We start from the raw sequence: 16069 nt of genomic DNA, 5'->3' as shown, positions 1-16069 counted from the left end.
CATAATCGATTAGTTAATATGGTTAACCATATTCTAAAACACAGAAAAAAAAATTCATTGGCTTATCAAATTCTCCATGGAGCAGTGAAAAAGATTCAACAAGGAAACAAATCCACTATCTATTTTACATCAAGCAATACGTAAAGTAACTGCCGATATTTCAAACACATTTCTTTCTCCTATCCAGCTACTGCAACAAAATAATTTAGGGATTGTATTAAAGGGCAATTAGATTTTGTAGTGCTGCAACAATGTGTGTATAATTGGTGTAGAGGAATCTCTCATTCTGCACAAATTTTCTCATTTCCTCCCAAAAATATAAACACTAATATCAGCAACCCTAGTTCTGGCAAGGTCCAAACGACCCCACAGTCATTCCAGCTCACTGCCTTCTCAATGTGTTATTATGACAATGCAGGAACAAAAGCATGGGATAAGGTGGAATAATATGGTAAGAGTACTCAATTGCAACCATCATGAAAACACACACATGCCTTCCTTTGCCGTCAAGTTACAAAGTCTTCATGATTTTGGTGTTTTTTCAAGTTCAAACTGTAAATAAATCAGTTAGATTAAGTTGATTAACCATCATTTGGAGTCTTAGGACATACTCGTGAACTTGAAGACATAAAATGCCAATTGCCAAAGTATTCTGCAAGTAGATCTGTGCCGAATGGTGTCGAACAAATCAATAATGAATTTACTCGTGTTCATACTGATTCATGTCGTGTTCTTTTTCACGTCAAGAAAACAAATATATGGATACAGCAAAATTAAATGTTCAATCGAAGTCATCTCTAATCTAAGAAAATAAGAAAGAAGAAGAAAGGATGAAGAAGGAACACAAGGCGGGAAAACCCATCACATTTGCATTGAGCATTGCTTGTGCCCGAACGAATTAGCTAAAACCTAAAATGTACATGATTTCTACATGTTTACCATAAGAAAAGGGGAGGAAAGTGAAAAAGATGGAGGCGCATACCAAAATGTAACCAGCATTGAAGCATCATCGCATGCCATGCCAATGCTGCTGCAAAATTTCCAAAAGACCGATACTTCTGTCAGCTTCTGCTAACGAGAGTATTGTTGACATTGTTATTTACACCATTCCCTCAAGTTAGCGGAGGACTAAACTAATAGTCCACGCGGAGGAAGCTCTCATAAGTTGTCCCCTTGAGTGTCTTGTTGACATCATCCCAGTTCTTAATGTGATCTGACAATGGCCCTTTGTGTATCTTAACCTGACGGCTTCTTAAGTCCATCTGCGGCAGCTTCAGGAACTCTTGAACATCTACCAGTTTCTGCGACGGACGTGAATGGTCAATGTCACAAAACAGAGTGACTACCTCGAGATGGAAACTATATTGTGGCACTTAAAAGGAAAAAATTACAATACTGGCACTGAATTGTTGATATGAAGATACCGTGAATGTAATATTCAAACAGAATAACATTACATTCAATGAGAATTTTAAGATAAGTTGGAATAAGAACTTAGAGGTTATTGAAGCAGACGAGGTAGAAAAAAAGAAAAAAAAAATGTTATGATTTATGAAATATTCAGCATAGGTCAGGAATTTCACAAATGATTCAATTATACACGATGAAAATAATTCTTATAAATTGAAATTTCCCCATCAATTAAAAAAGCTTAATACTTACAGTGTGGTTCTTGATAAGATCCTCATAATACAGAATCATGTGCCGGGTGCTGCTAAAGTATTCCAACGCCTCGGTGGCTGTCACTTCCATTTGCTCCAGATCAGCCATCAATGACGTGGTATTTATCATTGGCTTGTATTTTGAAAGTGTATCAGCCTAAAAGAAGTAATCATCTAGCCATTCAGCATCATGCAGATGAATGTTTGTATGGAGAGAGAGAGAGAGATAGACAGAGAGAGAGACCTCTTCTAGCGAGTGCACGTGAGACTTGTGGATCCCATTCAACAGCTTAGCGTATCGGTCATAGGAATTTGCAAGCATTGAAACCATCCGGCGTAATAGATTTCTTCGAAAGAGAAATATTGCAGAAATACCCCTCCTATTGAAGTACTCCACTATTTCTTTATGGTGCTCCATCAATCCCTGCATTACCCGTACAAAATATATTAGCCCTGCTGCTTCTCCTTTAAACAAACAACCATCAAATGAAGCAATAAAAATCACATATACTAAATTAAACTAAAATATCTCCACCTAATATCCCCACAAGCATAACAAAAGGTAAGCATGGGAAATTGAAAAATCTGCTCAGTTGTTGCATTGGTCAAGATTGCAGAATCCTTGACCTATTTGTTCAAAATTTTCAAAAATGCGGGATGCATATATTTTCAAGGTTTAGCAGACTACACCAATGCTTAATGGTATTGCATGATGCAACTTCCAAGGAACCTCTCAGTACGCTGAGCATGTAACAAGTCTTTTTTCGAGAAGGTATAATAAGTAATATGGCCTTTAAACTCCTTCCCCCCATGTGGTATTATCTAACACACGTGGAGAATGACTACAAATTGGAGTTGCAGAAAATATTAGAAGACTTTTTTAAGAAGAACAACTGTTAAACACTTATTAACATTTAATATTGTGCATATATTCATGTACAATGAAAGTCTTTGTGAGGCATTTAATTTACAACTCATTTTTCATCATGAAGATCAGATAATCTCATTCAGGTCAATCCACTCCACATTTGATTAGTGGAGCTCCACGTTGATAGGCAACACAAAAAGACATGGTACATGACAATATGGTATCAGGGAATGGTTAAATTTGGAAACAGTTCCATCCAGGAGCACAAGCACTTATATACCATTTCAAGACCAAATCCAAAACTCGGGTTAAAACATGTATTTTAAAGACAAAACATCTTCTCTCGTGGTGTCATGATTGTCATCTATGGAATTACCATTCCAATAACTATTTATAATTGCTTAATTTATTTTTGCTGCTGTGCACAAGCCACAAGTTCCCTTAGAAGGCAACGACTCTTGACATCACATAAAACCTAAGGTTCCTTGTTCTTCTCCTAGTATAATCATCACTTATAAATACTCATAATTTACATTTTATAAGGAAACAGCGACATCAACCTCCATATTAGAGTAAATAAAAGAGGTAAAAATTTAGGGAAAAAAATAAGAGGTAAAAGGAGGGGGGAAAAAAACATTCGACACCCCAAGCCTCTTTCTTAGGAAATGAAATGAACAAACAAGAGCCAATTTATTGAACCTAGCAAGACTTCAAAGTTCCCCAAGTCCTTAACAGGCAAGATTTTGTACAAAAATAAATTGTAGATTAGATTTCTGCTCTAAGTAATCCACAGAGGAAGCCCCAATCTCGGGTTAAACTTCACAGACACTAAAAAAATCTGTCAATTCATTTAATTATCCAAAGCAACAGTCTTGGAATAGGCCCTCTCGAAATCAATAATACAACCATGGGTTCTTCTGTATGCATAAGTACTTCAGTAATTGACCACAAGTTAGCCTAGTTTCCAATAGTTGTGGCAGAATTGGAGCTAGTTATTTAGGAAAAAAAAAAAAAGAAGAAGAAGAATTGGAGCTAGTGATGCTACCAGTTAGTAGAAGCAGAGACTTTTTGGTTCAGTTGACAGATAAATAGAAGCCGATAATGAAGATGAAAAACCATTTGAAGAGCAATGTTTCTGGATAGCCGTGAATAGAGAACACAAGTGTGTATTAGGTACCGATAAGTATCGGCCAAATTTAAATTAGTACTGCCTTTACACTTGGCAATTCTTTAACAAAGATAACGCCCCAACCCCCTTTTCTTTACCCCTTTTAACTATCCATTATGAAACTTGTCAAAACAAATAAACTTGGAATAAATAAATATCCACTCCAGACTCCCTCCCGAAAAGAGAATTTAGTCTCTTTTTTGGTAAAGAAAGGTTTATCAGAAACCAATCAAAAGTCAAAGTCCAAGGTGCATTAGAGAGATAACTTTGCGGCTCATCGCATCAAAAAGAAGACCTACTATGCCAATAACTATTTTTCTGCCAAAAGAAAATCATATGGCAAAAACTGGAGGAGCTACAGATGTGCACATATAACGTAATAGATAAGAGACACTAGTTTTTCAAGTTTGACAAGTGCCAGATAGTGGAATGGCTTTTCCAGAGAAGCTCGGGGACCAATAGATAAATATTTACATCATCTAATACGTGGATTTATTTTATGCACTCAAACAAAATTAACAGATTAGGAAATCAAATCTTTCATTGGACAAAGAATTGCAGATAGATAAAGAAATCAAAAACTTGTGGGAAACTCCAGCAGCTGTTATGATATGTGAGCCAATAACGAAAATTTTCAAGTGCTCATGCATACTACTCACTAAGGTTGAATGAAAAATCCAACAGCTACTCATCTGATAGTATTAATGAATAACCGAACGTTTATTAGGCGCGCCTAACAGAGCTAAAAGATAAAATGTATGTTATAGCACGAAGGTTTGAAGACTTCATATACCTGGTTAAGCATCCACTTGAAGCCAACAGCAGCTGAGCACTCGTTCTTTGAAGCACTATTAAACCAATCCAAATTGTAAACTCTATCTAGAGTCTCCACTATTGAAGAAATGTTCTCTCTCCTCTCTTTAACAGAGAATATCTCACCATTGGAACTCACATTAACATGACTATTTAACAGTGTCTCGAACCAACCACTTCCAGATCTCTGCATCGAGATAATAGCAAAGAATCGTACTGGATTACATGCACATTCAGCCCTGGCAATAAATCAGAACAGGACATGAGTAAACAAAAACGAGTCCAACATCCAAACACAATGGCAATTGACGCTCAATTACCTGCTAAAGGTTCCAGGTCTAGGATAATGCACATAGGGAATTTGGGTTCGATCGATGACATCATCGTAACAAGGCCCCTCAAGAACTTCGACCTCTGCAAACTTAATCCCGGTGCGGCCATTAATTTGCTTTACACAGATTGAGCACATATAAATACCAAAAACCACTGCAAATAATAAGACTATCATCCTTGATAATGCAGGAGATTTCTTTGGAGGCTTTATGATGAGAGTATCCTGTGATTGAAAATGATCCTCAGATGTCAATGATTACAAATTGCAAGAAAGGATGAACCATATATTACAGAAGTAGTCAAAAAAAAAAAAAAAATTAAGGTTCACCAGCTACAAAATAATGTTATAACAGAGAGATAATTAAAACATAAACAACTAACTAAAGCATCTTGTAAAACAACTATAATTATGAAGTACATAGAAGAGGGCAATCAACAAACAATAGGAAAAGAAGAAAAATAAAATAAAAAGAAAATGAGGGTTTGATTCTAAGAAACAAATATATATATATATATATATATATATAAAAGAAAACAAAAAAAAAAAAAAAAAAGGACATAAGATACATGTTTGATAGAACCCCAGATCACATGCATTTATGTTTTTGCTGGTAAATCACTGTGTTCGTGGTTGGTTTTTGGAGATAAATTGTCCTTAGAGACCCATCTATCAGCAAAAACCTGAAGGACAATTTTGTTTCTGTTCCTCTAAAAGATAACTTTACTCTTCAAAACCATTGGATATTTATTGCAAACCCATAATCCAAAATAATTATAAATAAAGAAATAAATGAACACAGTGATTTACACTCTGTTAGCTAAAAAAATGCCCATAAAATCTGAAATTAGGATATATCTGTTGGTATCAAAATCCAGATCAGAATATGTAAAGAGAAATATAAAAATCCTACTCCAAACCCAAATAGAGTTAGCTTCTGTACCCATCAATAAATCATAAATTAGTAAGAAAATTTCAAAGTAAAAGCTTGAAGAAAGAAAAAAAGAATGTCATTTCTATCCAATTATCACCAAAACGTTCATGTAAAAATCAATACTTTAATTGAATCAAAAAGTTAAAAGAAAAAAGAAAAATAACCCACCAAAGAAAATAAGGAATCAGAGTTACCTTATTGAAGAAACAGATTTCTTCTGCCATTATAATAAATTTCCAACAATGTGAGAGAGGAAGAAGAAAAGGGTCTTCTGCAGAGGTCAGATTCCACTGTTCCTCAGCCCCATTTCTTTGTATACTCAGCTGCCGACTCCTTCATACACATGTAAATATAGAGAGAGAAAGAGGAAAGTAGCCCGAGTTGGGAGCTATGTTCCTCGTGAAGAACAAAGGCATTAACTGTTCTTAGCTCAACAACCGGAGGGTTCTCTTTCTTGCTGGTCTATTTCAGATTTACAATTGTTCTTAATTTTCTCTCTCTATATAGATATATATACACATGTGTATGCATGAGTCTATTAGTCTATTTGTATAATTAATATGGATCTATTTTTCGTACCCAAGTTCCGTAATCTAGTAATATTTCCAAGTAGGAAACACAAACCAAAAAGCACTTGGTCCACATCTGTTCAGCGTTCGAGAAGGTAAAAGGAACAGAGCACTTGAAGACTTTGACTCTGGCGTGGTTACAACGGTAGTGTTAATTAATCAATGATATTAAATTATTAGAAAGAAAATTACTATATAGAAGACCCTTGTTTTTAGTTTCCGTTTCATTTTTTATTCTTGATCTTATGCTCCTCAAATGAAATTATGGATGGGCATATAATATTATATTAGGAAAATTTTAAAGGGACATGTTTGTTGTTTTAATGCGTTTTTTTTTCTTGAAAAATAATTTGTAGTCTAAAAGTCGAAATAAGTTTAATTAATTTATGTAAGTGAAGTTGAGTCGATAGTCTAACTGGATTAATATTCCTTGAAAATTTTTGGATGTCAGATTTTCACCAACTACATCTATTAATCTAATATTTAATATTTTTTATTTCAAAAAAATAAATAAATAAATAAAGTTGAGTCATCATATTATCATTAATACATATGATGTCAGGTCGATATCAACTCTTCGTATAGTCGTATAATTGCATAGTATTAGATTTGTTGAATCACTATCATTATTATTCTTTTTTTTTTTTTTTTTTTTTTTTGCCTAAGCATGCTCTTTGCCAAAAAATAATAATAATAACACTTACTAAGCACGCATTATAACGGGTGAGCACTTACCCATTTATTCAAAAGGTCAAGTTGTCAAAATGTTAAGTTGTTGAGTAGTGCTGCATATCCACACATTTCTACACATTTCAATTCTCATCCGGATCCGATGTGGGACAAATCTCACATGTAACATTCTCCCTCACTCGAACCGCACAACGTCCTCGTTACAGTCGAGTCACCCTGCCTACCAAGGAAGAAGACCCGAAAACTTAGGGGTCGGAGCTTGGCGTGACACCGTATCAAATACTGGGTCTGGCTCAGATACAAAAAGTAACGGATGGGCGCTGCTCATTTACTCAAAAGCTTAAATTGTTGAATAGTGTTACATACTCACCCATTTCTACACATTTCAATTCCCATCCAGATTCGACGTGAGATAAGTCCCACTTATAACACACATCCATTATGTTTTCTGGTTGATGATTCTACTTTTTACAGTGTGATAAGTAACAGTAATTTTTTTTTTTAGCCATATTTACTAATCATATTAGATCTAATAATCTGTATAATTTTTTTAAAAAATTTGGAGATAAATAGGTGTTGTTTGATAAATTAGTTTATCACTTGAAACTTAACATGTGAAGCCATATTGCAATTAAATAAATTTGATATAAAATAAATAAATTTTGTTTAAAATGATATAATATCTATTTGGTATGCAAAAATGGAATGAAATGCCCATTCCACTCATTCTTTTATTTGGTAAAAAAATTAAAGTGGGAATGATTATTTCTGGTCATTCCCTTAAAATGGAAAAAAAAAAAAAATTATATGAAATTTTTTCACATCTCAATAAATGAAATGACAATTCTATTCTCACAAAAGATTATATATATATTATATTCCCAACAAATTATTTTCACAATCCAAATCCAAAAATCATTGCCGCTATAAACGCAGCATACATTTCATTGTAGTCGCCGCCTCCACCACTGCCGTGGTCGCCGTATTCCACCACTCCCACTACCATCGCCACTTACACTATTGTCACATTCCATCACCACCATTTCTTTTAAAAATTTATATATAAAAAAAATTGTTATTTTGTTAGTTTAATTTAATTGACACTAAGAGAGTATTTTGGATAATTAAATTTAAAATTTATTTTATTCTAGGTTATAAATGGTGAATATCATTAGGTTAAAAATGGTGAATATCATTCATTCCTATATCATTTCATATTTGTAGCAAAATCGTAGAATGAAAACGGTCATTTTATTCCATTTCAACCTAATATACCAAATGTAGGCTAATTAAATTGAACTTATCACTACAAACATTTGATGTTAATTTGTTTATAGTTTTTATTCAACTGAAATAATTCACTATTAATAGAAATAAAAAATAACAAATTCATTACTTTCTACTTTAACAATGCTCTTCTAATTTTCAACACTTATTTTTTAAAAAAGGACTATAACTTTTACAATAATATTGATTAGTCTTACCCTTCAATTCTAAAGTGCAGTAAGCATATGAAATTTTTGGATGATAAAAACATTTCTTAAAAATATGTTCACTAACGGTAAATTTACGTAAATTTCAGTATTAAAATAAGTCTGATCAAATTGTAATATTTGTTTCATTTTTGAGTCTTAAGGTCGGAAGTAGAACAAGCTTTGAGATCAATGAGAATACACTTAGACAGGTAAGTAAAGTGAAGACACTTAGGAGTATGTTTTTACATTGAGAGCTAGGTTTTTTTATTTTTTTTTTTAGTCTAAACAAGTTTATTTGTACTCTCAGAAAACAGAACCGATTACACTTTGAACACAACCGTTTGTCTTTTTCACAGGTGGAAAACAAACTCTTAACAAAAACACAATCGATTGAGTTTGAAACAAAACCTATTGTGTTTGCTCAAATAAAAAGGAAAGTTATTTTTAGAGTCAAATTTGATTACCTTTTTTTATCAAGTTTTAGAGAGAAACTTTTACATGAAATTACTATCTCTACAAACCTATAAATATATCTTATGATCTCAAAATCATTACGGCTTTTTAGATTCAAGTTTTTTAAACCCTAAAAGAGCCTTTAAGAGATTTGGTAGAGATTGTTTATTTTTTAGTTTGAGAACACATATACTACACACATGAGTGATTTAAGATGTGTTTCTCTTGTTGATTAGAGTGCATTCGCATCGAAGATCTATTGCTACCAGTTAACAAAAAGATTTGTCTTTCAACTTCAAGGTTCTAGATTTGAAGAAAAAGATGAAGATATTACACTTTAAAATGATAAAAGCATTCGTGAAGTGCTCGTTGATGTACCAACAATCCTTCTATAAGGATCAAGGGAGTAAGGTTTAAGTCAAGTGGGTTTGGACGGGGAAGTCGCAAAGCCGTAGTCGTTCAGCGATTGGTTTTTGGTAAAGTGAGAAGATGTGAGTATGAGTCGAAGACCATTGTACTTTGGTTTAACTAAAATGGATCTTTTCACCCGAGGCCGCCAGATAGTCTCCAAGAGTTTTCCTAAACCCGGTGTCACTCTAAATCCAACTTTATTTTATTTGCACTTTATTTTTACTATGTGGGTTAAATAATTTAATTTTAATTCAGTAAATATTATAGAGAAAAGTGCAAAAAAAAAAAAAAAAAAAAACCCCTAAACTATGGGGATTTTGCAACTAACCGCCCTGAACTACAAAAAAAAAAACCCTTAACTTTTAATTTGTTGCAATTTGCCCACTCAGGCCACAGAAAAAGGTAAAAGACAGTTTTACCCTTATACAAAAAACCCCCTTGCGTGTACTTTCATATTGTCTTGCGTGTATTTCCTTCATCCTTCCTCATCCTCACCTTCCGCACCAACGTTGAGAATGGCATGCACTACGTCACCGCCTTCATCGATCGCGACCCTTCTCTCAACATCTATGAAAGGTCATCATCTTCTTCTATGTTTTCACGTGTCAATGGTTTGAAATTTTTGGGATTTTCTTAAATTAGGATTCTAAAGAATTAGGGATTTGGTCTTCTTTTCTTTTCTCTGTCTGCTCTGCAACTCTAAAGAATTAAGGATTTGATGTAATGACTCACTCCACCACATGGTATGATATTATCCGCTTTGGGCCTGAGCCCGCATGGTTTTACTCTTGGGCTTCACCCCAAAAGGCCTCATACCAATTAAAGATGACACACTTACATATAAGCACTTCACCTTTCCTCTACCCAAGCGATGTGGGACTTGTGCACCCGTAGCTCGCCAGTGTGGCAGCCTGACAGTGTCTCTCGCACCCACCCACGGCACATACGCCACAGGGTCATCACAATCCACCCCCCTTGGAGGCCCGATGTCCTTGTCGGCACACTTCCGGCTGGTCAGGCTCTAATACCATTTGTAACGACCCACTCCACCACATGGTGTGATATTGTCCGCTTTGGGCCTGAGCCCGCAGGGTTTTGCTCTTAAGCTTCACCCCAAAAGGCCTCATACCAATTGGAGATGACACACTTACATATAAGCACTTCACCTTTCCTCTACCCAGGCGATGTGGGACTTGTGCACCCGTAACTCACCAGTATGACAGCCTGACAATGTCTTTCGCACCCCACGGCATACCCGCCCACAGCGTCATCATATTTGACTCCAATTCATCCATCCATCACATAAAAAGGGATATTTTTTTAATAATTCAACTCTATCCACTACAGAAGAACACCCATCTTCTCTCTCTACATATATGTACACAAATGAATATACAAATAAACTAAGTAGATGTTCTGGGTTTGATTGGGTTATATTAATTGGGATGTATATACATATAAATCAAATGGATATTTTGTGTATTCTGGGTTTGAATCACTCATTCTCGCTCGCCAACATCATCGCCGCTGTCCTCGTGTTTGCCAATAAGAACATTGTCACTAGGAATGTTGGGAGAAGCTGAATCAGACGACGTCGTAGAACCTGCAGTCATCATCACTTGATGATGACGACGATGAGCTTGGTCATCCCTGATATCGATGACGTCGCTCTTGGGCATCTCCGACAAAGCCCCACCATCACTACCGGAAGAAGCCAGAACGGAGGAGGGAGGTGGGAATTATCCGATGTGGACGCCTCCTGGAGGAATTTCTAGATCACAAGCTCCTTTCACCGAGTCCACACATCACTACTACCCTCTGTCATCAAGCTTCGCTCGCCGTCGCCCATTGACGTCTTCTTGTCTCTACCGAATCCGCTGCCGCGGGATCTATTCTCACCATAACCAAATCAGTAATCGCAGAGCCATACATCGGAAGATGAGTCTTCGTTGTTGTTCTTGACAGCGGTTCGTTGTTGTTCGTTTTAGAGAGAGAAAGTGAGCCTCATGAGATCGATTCGAAGTCCAAAATGTTCGACTTTGGCCTCATGAGATCGATTATTTGGAGTTTTGATTTGAATTCAAAGAAATCATTTTCAATAAATATGTCTGTATGTGTATATATAGATATATATATATATGTGTTTGTAGCGACCCAGCAAGCTATGGAGGACCGCGATCGTTTCTAGGTTCGTCGGCGCTGTTTCTGGATTTGTCCTCACCGGATACCTTGTTGGTTCGTCCTCTGTCCTCTGTCCTCTATCCTTGTGCCACTATCCTCTGTCCTCGTTGGCGCCGTTTCTGGGTTCGTCGGTACCAAAAAAAAACCCTACCAGTTGCAGAGTTAGTGATTTAGGGTTTTTTTTTTTTTTTTTTTTTTTTGTCGAATATGATTTTTTGGTGAAATTTGGTAAAGCCATGTTTGGCTATTTTTTTTGGGAAAGCCATGTTTGGCTTTGTTGCTTAGGACTGGGATATTGGAGTCTAATTATTCGAAATTAAGGGCACTTATGTCCTTTCATGCTTATAAGGGCAATATGGTCTTTTAAAATAATTTAACAAATTTTAACGGATAATTCTCACCGGACCTTGGCCGAATGGAGTCATCTGCAACATTTTTGCATAGTTCAGGGGGTTTCTTATATTTTTGGTAATTCAGGAAGTTAGTGGTAGATTTTCCCATAGTTCAGGGGTTTTTTTGTACTTTTCTCAATATTATATTGAGCAAAAACCGAATAAAATAGTAAGTTGAACATATTCACCCATCTAGGTTGTTAATCCAATTTATTTGCATTGGAAAAGAATATTGAAGGTTTCTAATAAAAGAGGAAATACCATAAAAAAAATAATAAATAATAAAAACTACCAATGAAGTTTTGAAGTTAGTCGAAAAAATTAATTAGAAATGTGATAAAAATTCATACAACTTCTTCTTAGTCTTTCAATTAAAAAATAGAACTAACCAGTAATTTTTCCTAATCTTGAATACTACATATTATGCTTAGAATCAATTTGGAACTTAAATCTAAATTCCACACTGAGCAAACCTCATACTAATTATACAATACCATATATGGAGCCCCTTTTATATCTGTATATGGATACCCCATGGACGATTCCATTTCTTGTCTTAATAAACATGTTTGATTATTCAATAAATATATGGGCCCTCGAAAGCAAATCTTCCCTCAAACAACAAAGAAATTTGTGGGCTCATGAAATAAAAGATCACAAGCATGAAAGTCTTGGTCATACACCAAACCTCAATAATAAAGTCCACATCAGACGTCTATGTGACGGAGCTAGGCAGGGCTTGGGGGAAGAAAGGTGGGGTCCCCCTCCCCCTCCAACTAAATTATGTATATATAAAAACAGTGACCGACTTAAAAAAAATTTTGGGTGAGGGGGGTCTTTTAATTTGTGGAGATAAATTTATATAGTGTGTCTATTTTTTTAATTTTAAGAGAATTTTCTTCATAAATTTTTAAAAATTTAAAATATAAAATGCAAAAAAAAAAATTGTGGGGTCGAATTGTAATTTTGGTGGGGGCATTTTAAAAAATTCTTAAAAATTTGAAGCATAAAATGCCAAAAAAAAAAAAAAAAAGAATCCAGTAGGGGCGAATTATAGTTTTAGTGCGATCATCTTCATAAATTCTGAAAAATTTGAGGAAATTCCCACCCCCCCCCCCCCGGGAGGGGATGCTGTATATAAGGTATAGTAGAAAAAACACTCATAATATTTCTATTGAGTTTGAAGAAATGAGTAGAGATGGACTTGTATTATCAGTTAAATTTGAAAAATAAGCAAAGAAGGACTTGAAGTCCCTACTAAAATATAAAATTCCGAAAATGCTCATATAATTTTTTGATAATTTCCTTATATATATATATATATACACACTAAACCAACATCAAACATATTAAGTCGTCGTCGCTGTTCCGTTACCAGCGGCAGTGATAATGAAGATTAAACCCAAAAAAAAAAAGGGACAATTTAGTCATTTTACATTTAATTGATTTTTTTTATCTATTTTTTATTTTAATATTAAATCTTTTCCCCTCAATTTCTTTGTAAATTATTGCAAGCGAGAACTTTTTAACTTGTTGAATTTTAACAAAAATTCAACAAATTTGGCTTATTTGAAAAATTCTCCATAGTATTCTTTGTAAGAGGAAATGCGTATATAGTAGTAATACACGTGCAAGTGTTTACTTTATTTTATATAATTGTCTTACTGAAATATACATATAATCTTTCTCATCTACGGAGTATTTGTAGTAAATTTTTCTTAATATAAAATTTAATCGTACACAATAAGAAACGACAATATTATCAATCAATATTAAATTCTGATAATGCAATACAATAGTATTATTATTTTTTAAATGAAAAACTCCCTAAATACCCCCATCCAAGTCAAGGGTTATATAAATAATATTATATATAATTGATAGAATTGCATAAAACCATCCCTTTTGACTTGGTTGGGATATTTTTTATAATAAGTTAAAAAGTAACCCCTAAGTTAATTATAAGTGTTTTTTTTGGTAAAAAATAATTTAATTAAAAAAAAATTTACTGTAAAATGTTACAAGACCGAGAGTTTTATGTCATTCACCCCATTTATTATTATTTTATTCAAAAAAATAATAATCTTATAATTTTTTAACGCTCTCCATAATTGAATTTCTGACTATAACCATTTTGAAGACTCCTGTCGCATTATTCTGGTCCCCTAATGCATATGAATCAATGACCAATTCATGTTTGACTTTGTGATTTAATAAATAAACTACTCAATTATAATCAATGTTGAATAAATGGAGTATTTGAACTAATCCATAGATCACGGAGGGTGACTAATTTATCATTTCCGTATTGTTTTTCATCTGATGAAATTATACCAATATTATATATATATATATATATATATACTAGTATATTGAAATGATTTAAAATGCCAACTTGTGCAGCTTGGATTAGTCAAAGTAGAGAATTGATTGATGAGACTGGATGTCTGATTATAGATTTCATGTATCAACTCCTCTCGTTTGGGTTCGCTGAACTTCATGTACCAACTAGTAAAGGTGCACAAAAACATAAACCCAAAAAAAAGGGTACACCCACAAAATCGGACTGGTTTGGCTTTTTAACGATTTGGTTTGATTTGGTTTGATTTGATTTTAAATATAAGAAATCGTTTCAAATATATATTTACAAATTCATAAAGTTTATTTATTTTGAGAACTATAACTCATATTTGTATATCTTATTATTCATATTTATATATTTATGATTCATATTTGTATATTTTGTACATTTGTGAGTTACAATTTTTAAAATAGACAAATTTTAATGGATAAATTTTATGAGATAGAAGGAGTATTATTTTATATAGTATAGTATGAAATAGAATAGCAAGATTAGTCATTTATCCACTCAATTATATATTATAATATATATATTAGATTGAACTATATTTATATTATAATACATATATTTTGGTTCTTTTTTATTTTAATTTTTATAGAAGGAATAGTTAAGTTCTAAAATATTCTAAAATCGATCTAATTCGAACTATATGTACATATATTAGAATTTTATTAGATGAATTTATATATTCCGTTGGTTACTAATTAAAAAGTAATTCATTTAGACCTAATTTGGTACGCTGAAATAAAATAAAATGAAATGAAACTGAGAATGTAACGAGAATGAGAAAGAAATGGAATGGTTATTCTTATTCCATTGTTTGGTTGCAAATATAAAATGCTGTAAGAATGAAATGATAATCACATTCTAAGTATTGGTAGTGTAAGGTGAAGTAGTAATGGGTGACGGTGGTGGCGATGGTGGAAAGCAGGGGAAGTGGAAGGCAGTGGCAACAATGACAGTGGAAGAAGGTGGTCATGGAAGGCAATGGCGGCGATGGTTGTGGTGGAAGATAATGACAAAGAATTCCATTACTTAAAATGAATTTTCATTCTATCTGTTTAAATATGAAATGAAATTTCATTTCAAGAGAATATTATCCTCATTTTAAATGTTATACCAAACAAATAAAAAAAAAATGGTTGAAATGAAATGCGGATTCTTAACTATCAAATTTTTTTCCCCCTTTATATTGACTCTAAGCTACTGTCTTATCTTTTATTAGAAAAAAATAATCACTCTTTCATATAAAATAATGTAGGCATTAAATGATAATTACTATTATAAGGCCTTGTTTGGATGGGAGGATTTGAGAATAGGGAAAGAAAAGAAAAGAAATGATAAGAAATGTTGTGTTTGGATGAAACGATTTGAGGAGAAAATAAAGGATTGGAAAGGATTTAGAAGATAGTTATCCCTCAAAAAAGAGAAGATTTGGAAGGAAAGAAAAGTGAATTAGTGAAAATTTCATAATGTCAAAATTAACTTCCAAAATTATAATATTGACTTGAAGAACTACATCCAAAATTATAGATGGAAGGTATGATAGTAATTCGATTGCTATCATTATTTTCTTTTCTTTTTTCATCTACCTTATCCAAAGAAGAATACTAACATTTCATTTCTTTTATCTCTTATCTATCTAAATATGAATCTAAATTATTTATATCATTTTCTTTATTTTATCTTCTGCGTATCCAATATTATCCTTTCCTTTATTTTATCTCTTACGTATCCAAACGAAGACTAAGCGGTGGTGGT

At 33.5% G+C, this 16069-nt stretch overlaps 1 protein-coding gene across 1 annotated transcript; it reads right to left on the bottom strand.

Annotated features, from left to right (window-relative positions):
• Positions 1–665: 665 nt before the first annotated feature.
• LOC132266884 (uncharacterized) lies at positions 666–6305 on the bottom strand. The gene is made up of 6 exons (XM_059767894.1): positions 5970–6305; positions 4831–5066; positions 4491–4749; positions 1906–2085; positions 1663–1818; positions 666–1301 (listed from the first exon to the last, which is right to left on the bottom strand). The coding sequence occupies exons 1-6, from the start codon at positions 5997–5999 to the stop codon at positions 1134–1136; spliced, it is 1029 nt and encodes a 342-aa protein (XP_059623877.1). The 5' UTR covers positions 6000–6305; the 3' UTR covers positions 666–1133.
• Positions 6306–16069: the final 9764 nt, after the last annotated feature.

The sequence above is a fragment of the Cornus florida genome, unplaced genomic scaffold (genome assembly GCF_030987335.1).
Source record: "Cornus florida cultivar Cherokee Brave unplaced genomic scaffold, ASM3098733v1 CherokeeBrave_3.0.0_Hap2_Chr07, whole genome shotgun sequence".
Classification (NCBI taxonomy): domain Eukaryota; kingdom Viridiplantae; phylum Streptophyta; class Magnoliopsida; order Cornales; family Cornaceae; genus Cornus; species Cornus florida.
Note: the sequence above shows the minus strand (reverse complement) of the source record. Positions and strands in the feature narration are given on the sequence as shown.

What these genes read in the sequence shown, in the direction of transcription:
- LOC132266884 (XM_059767894.1), bottom strand. Translation starts at nt 5,999, where the DNA reads ATGGCAGAAGAAATCTGTTTCTTCAATAAG. An exon ending in AAATCTGTTTCTTCAATAAG is followed by an intron (nt 5,067 to 5,969) that starts GTAACTCTGATT and finishes TTTCAATCACAG; the next exon opens with GATACTCTCATCATAAAGCC. An exon ending in AGACCTGGAACCTTTAGCAG is followed by an intron (nt 4,750 to 4,830) that starts GTAATTGAGCGT and finishes ATTTATTGCCAG; the next exon opens with GGCTGAATGTGCATGTAATC.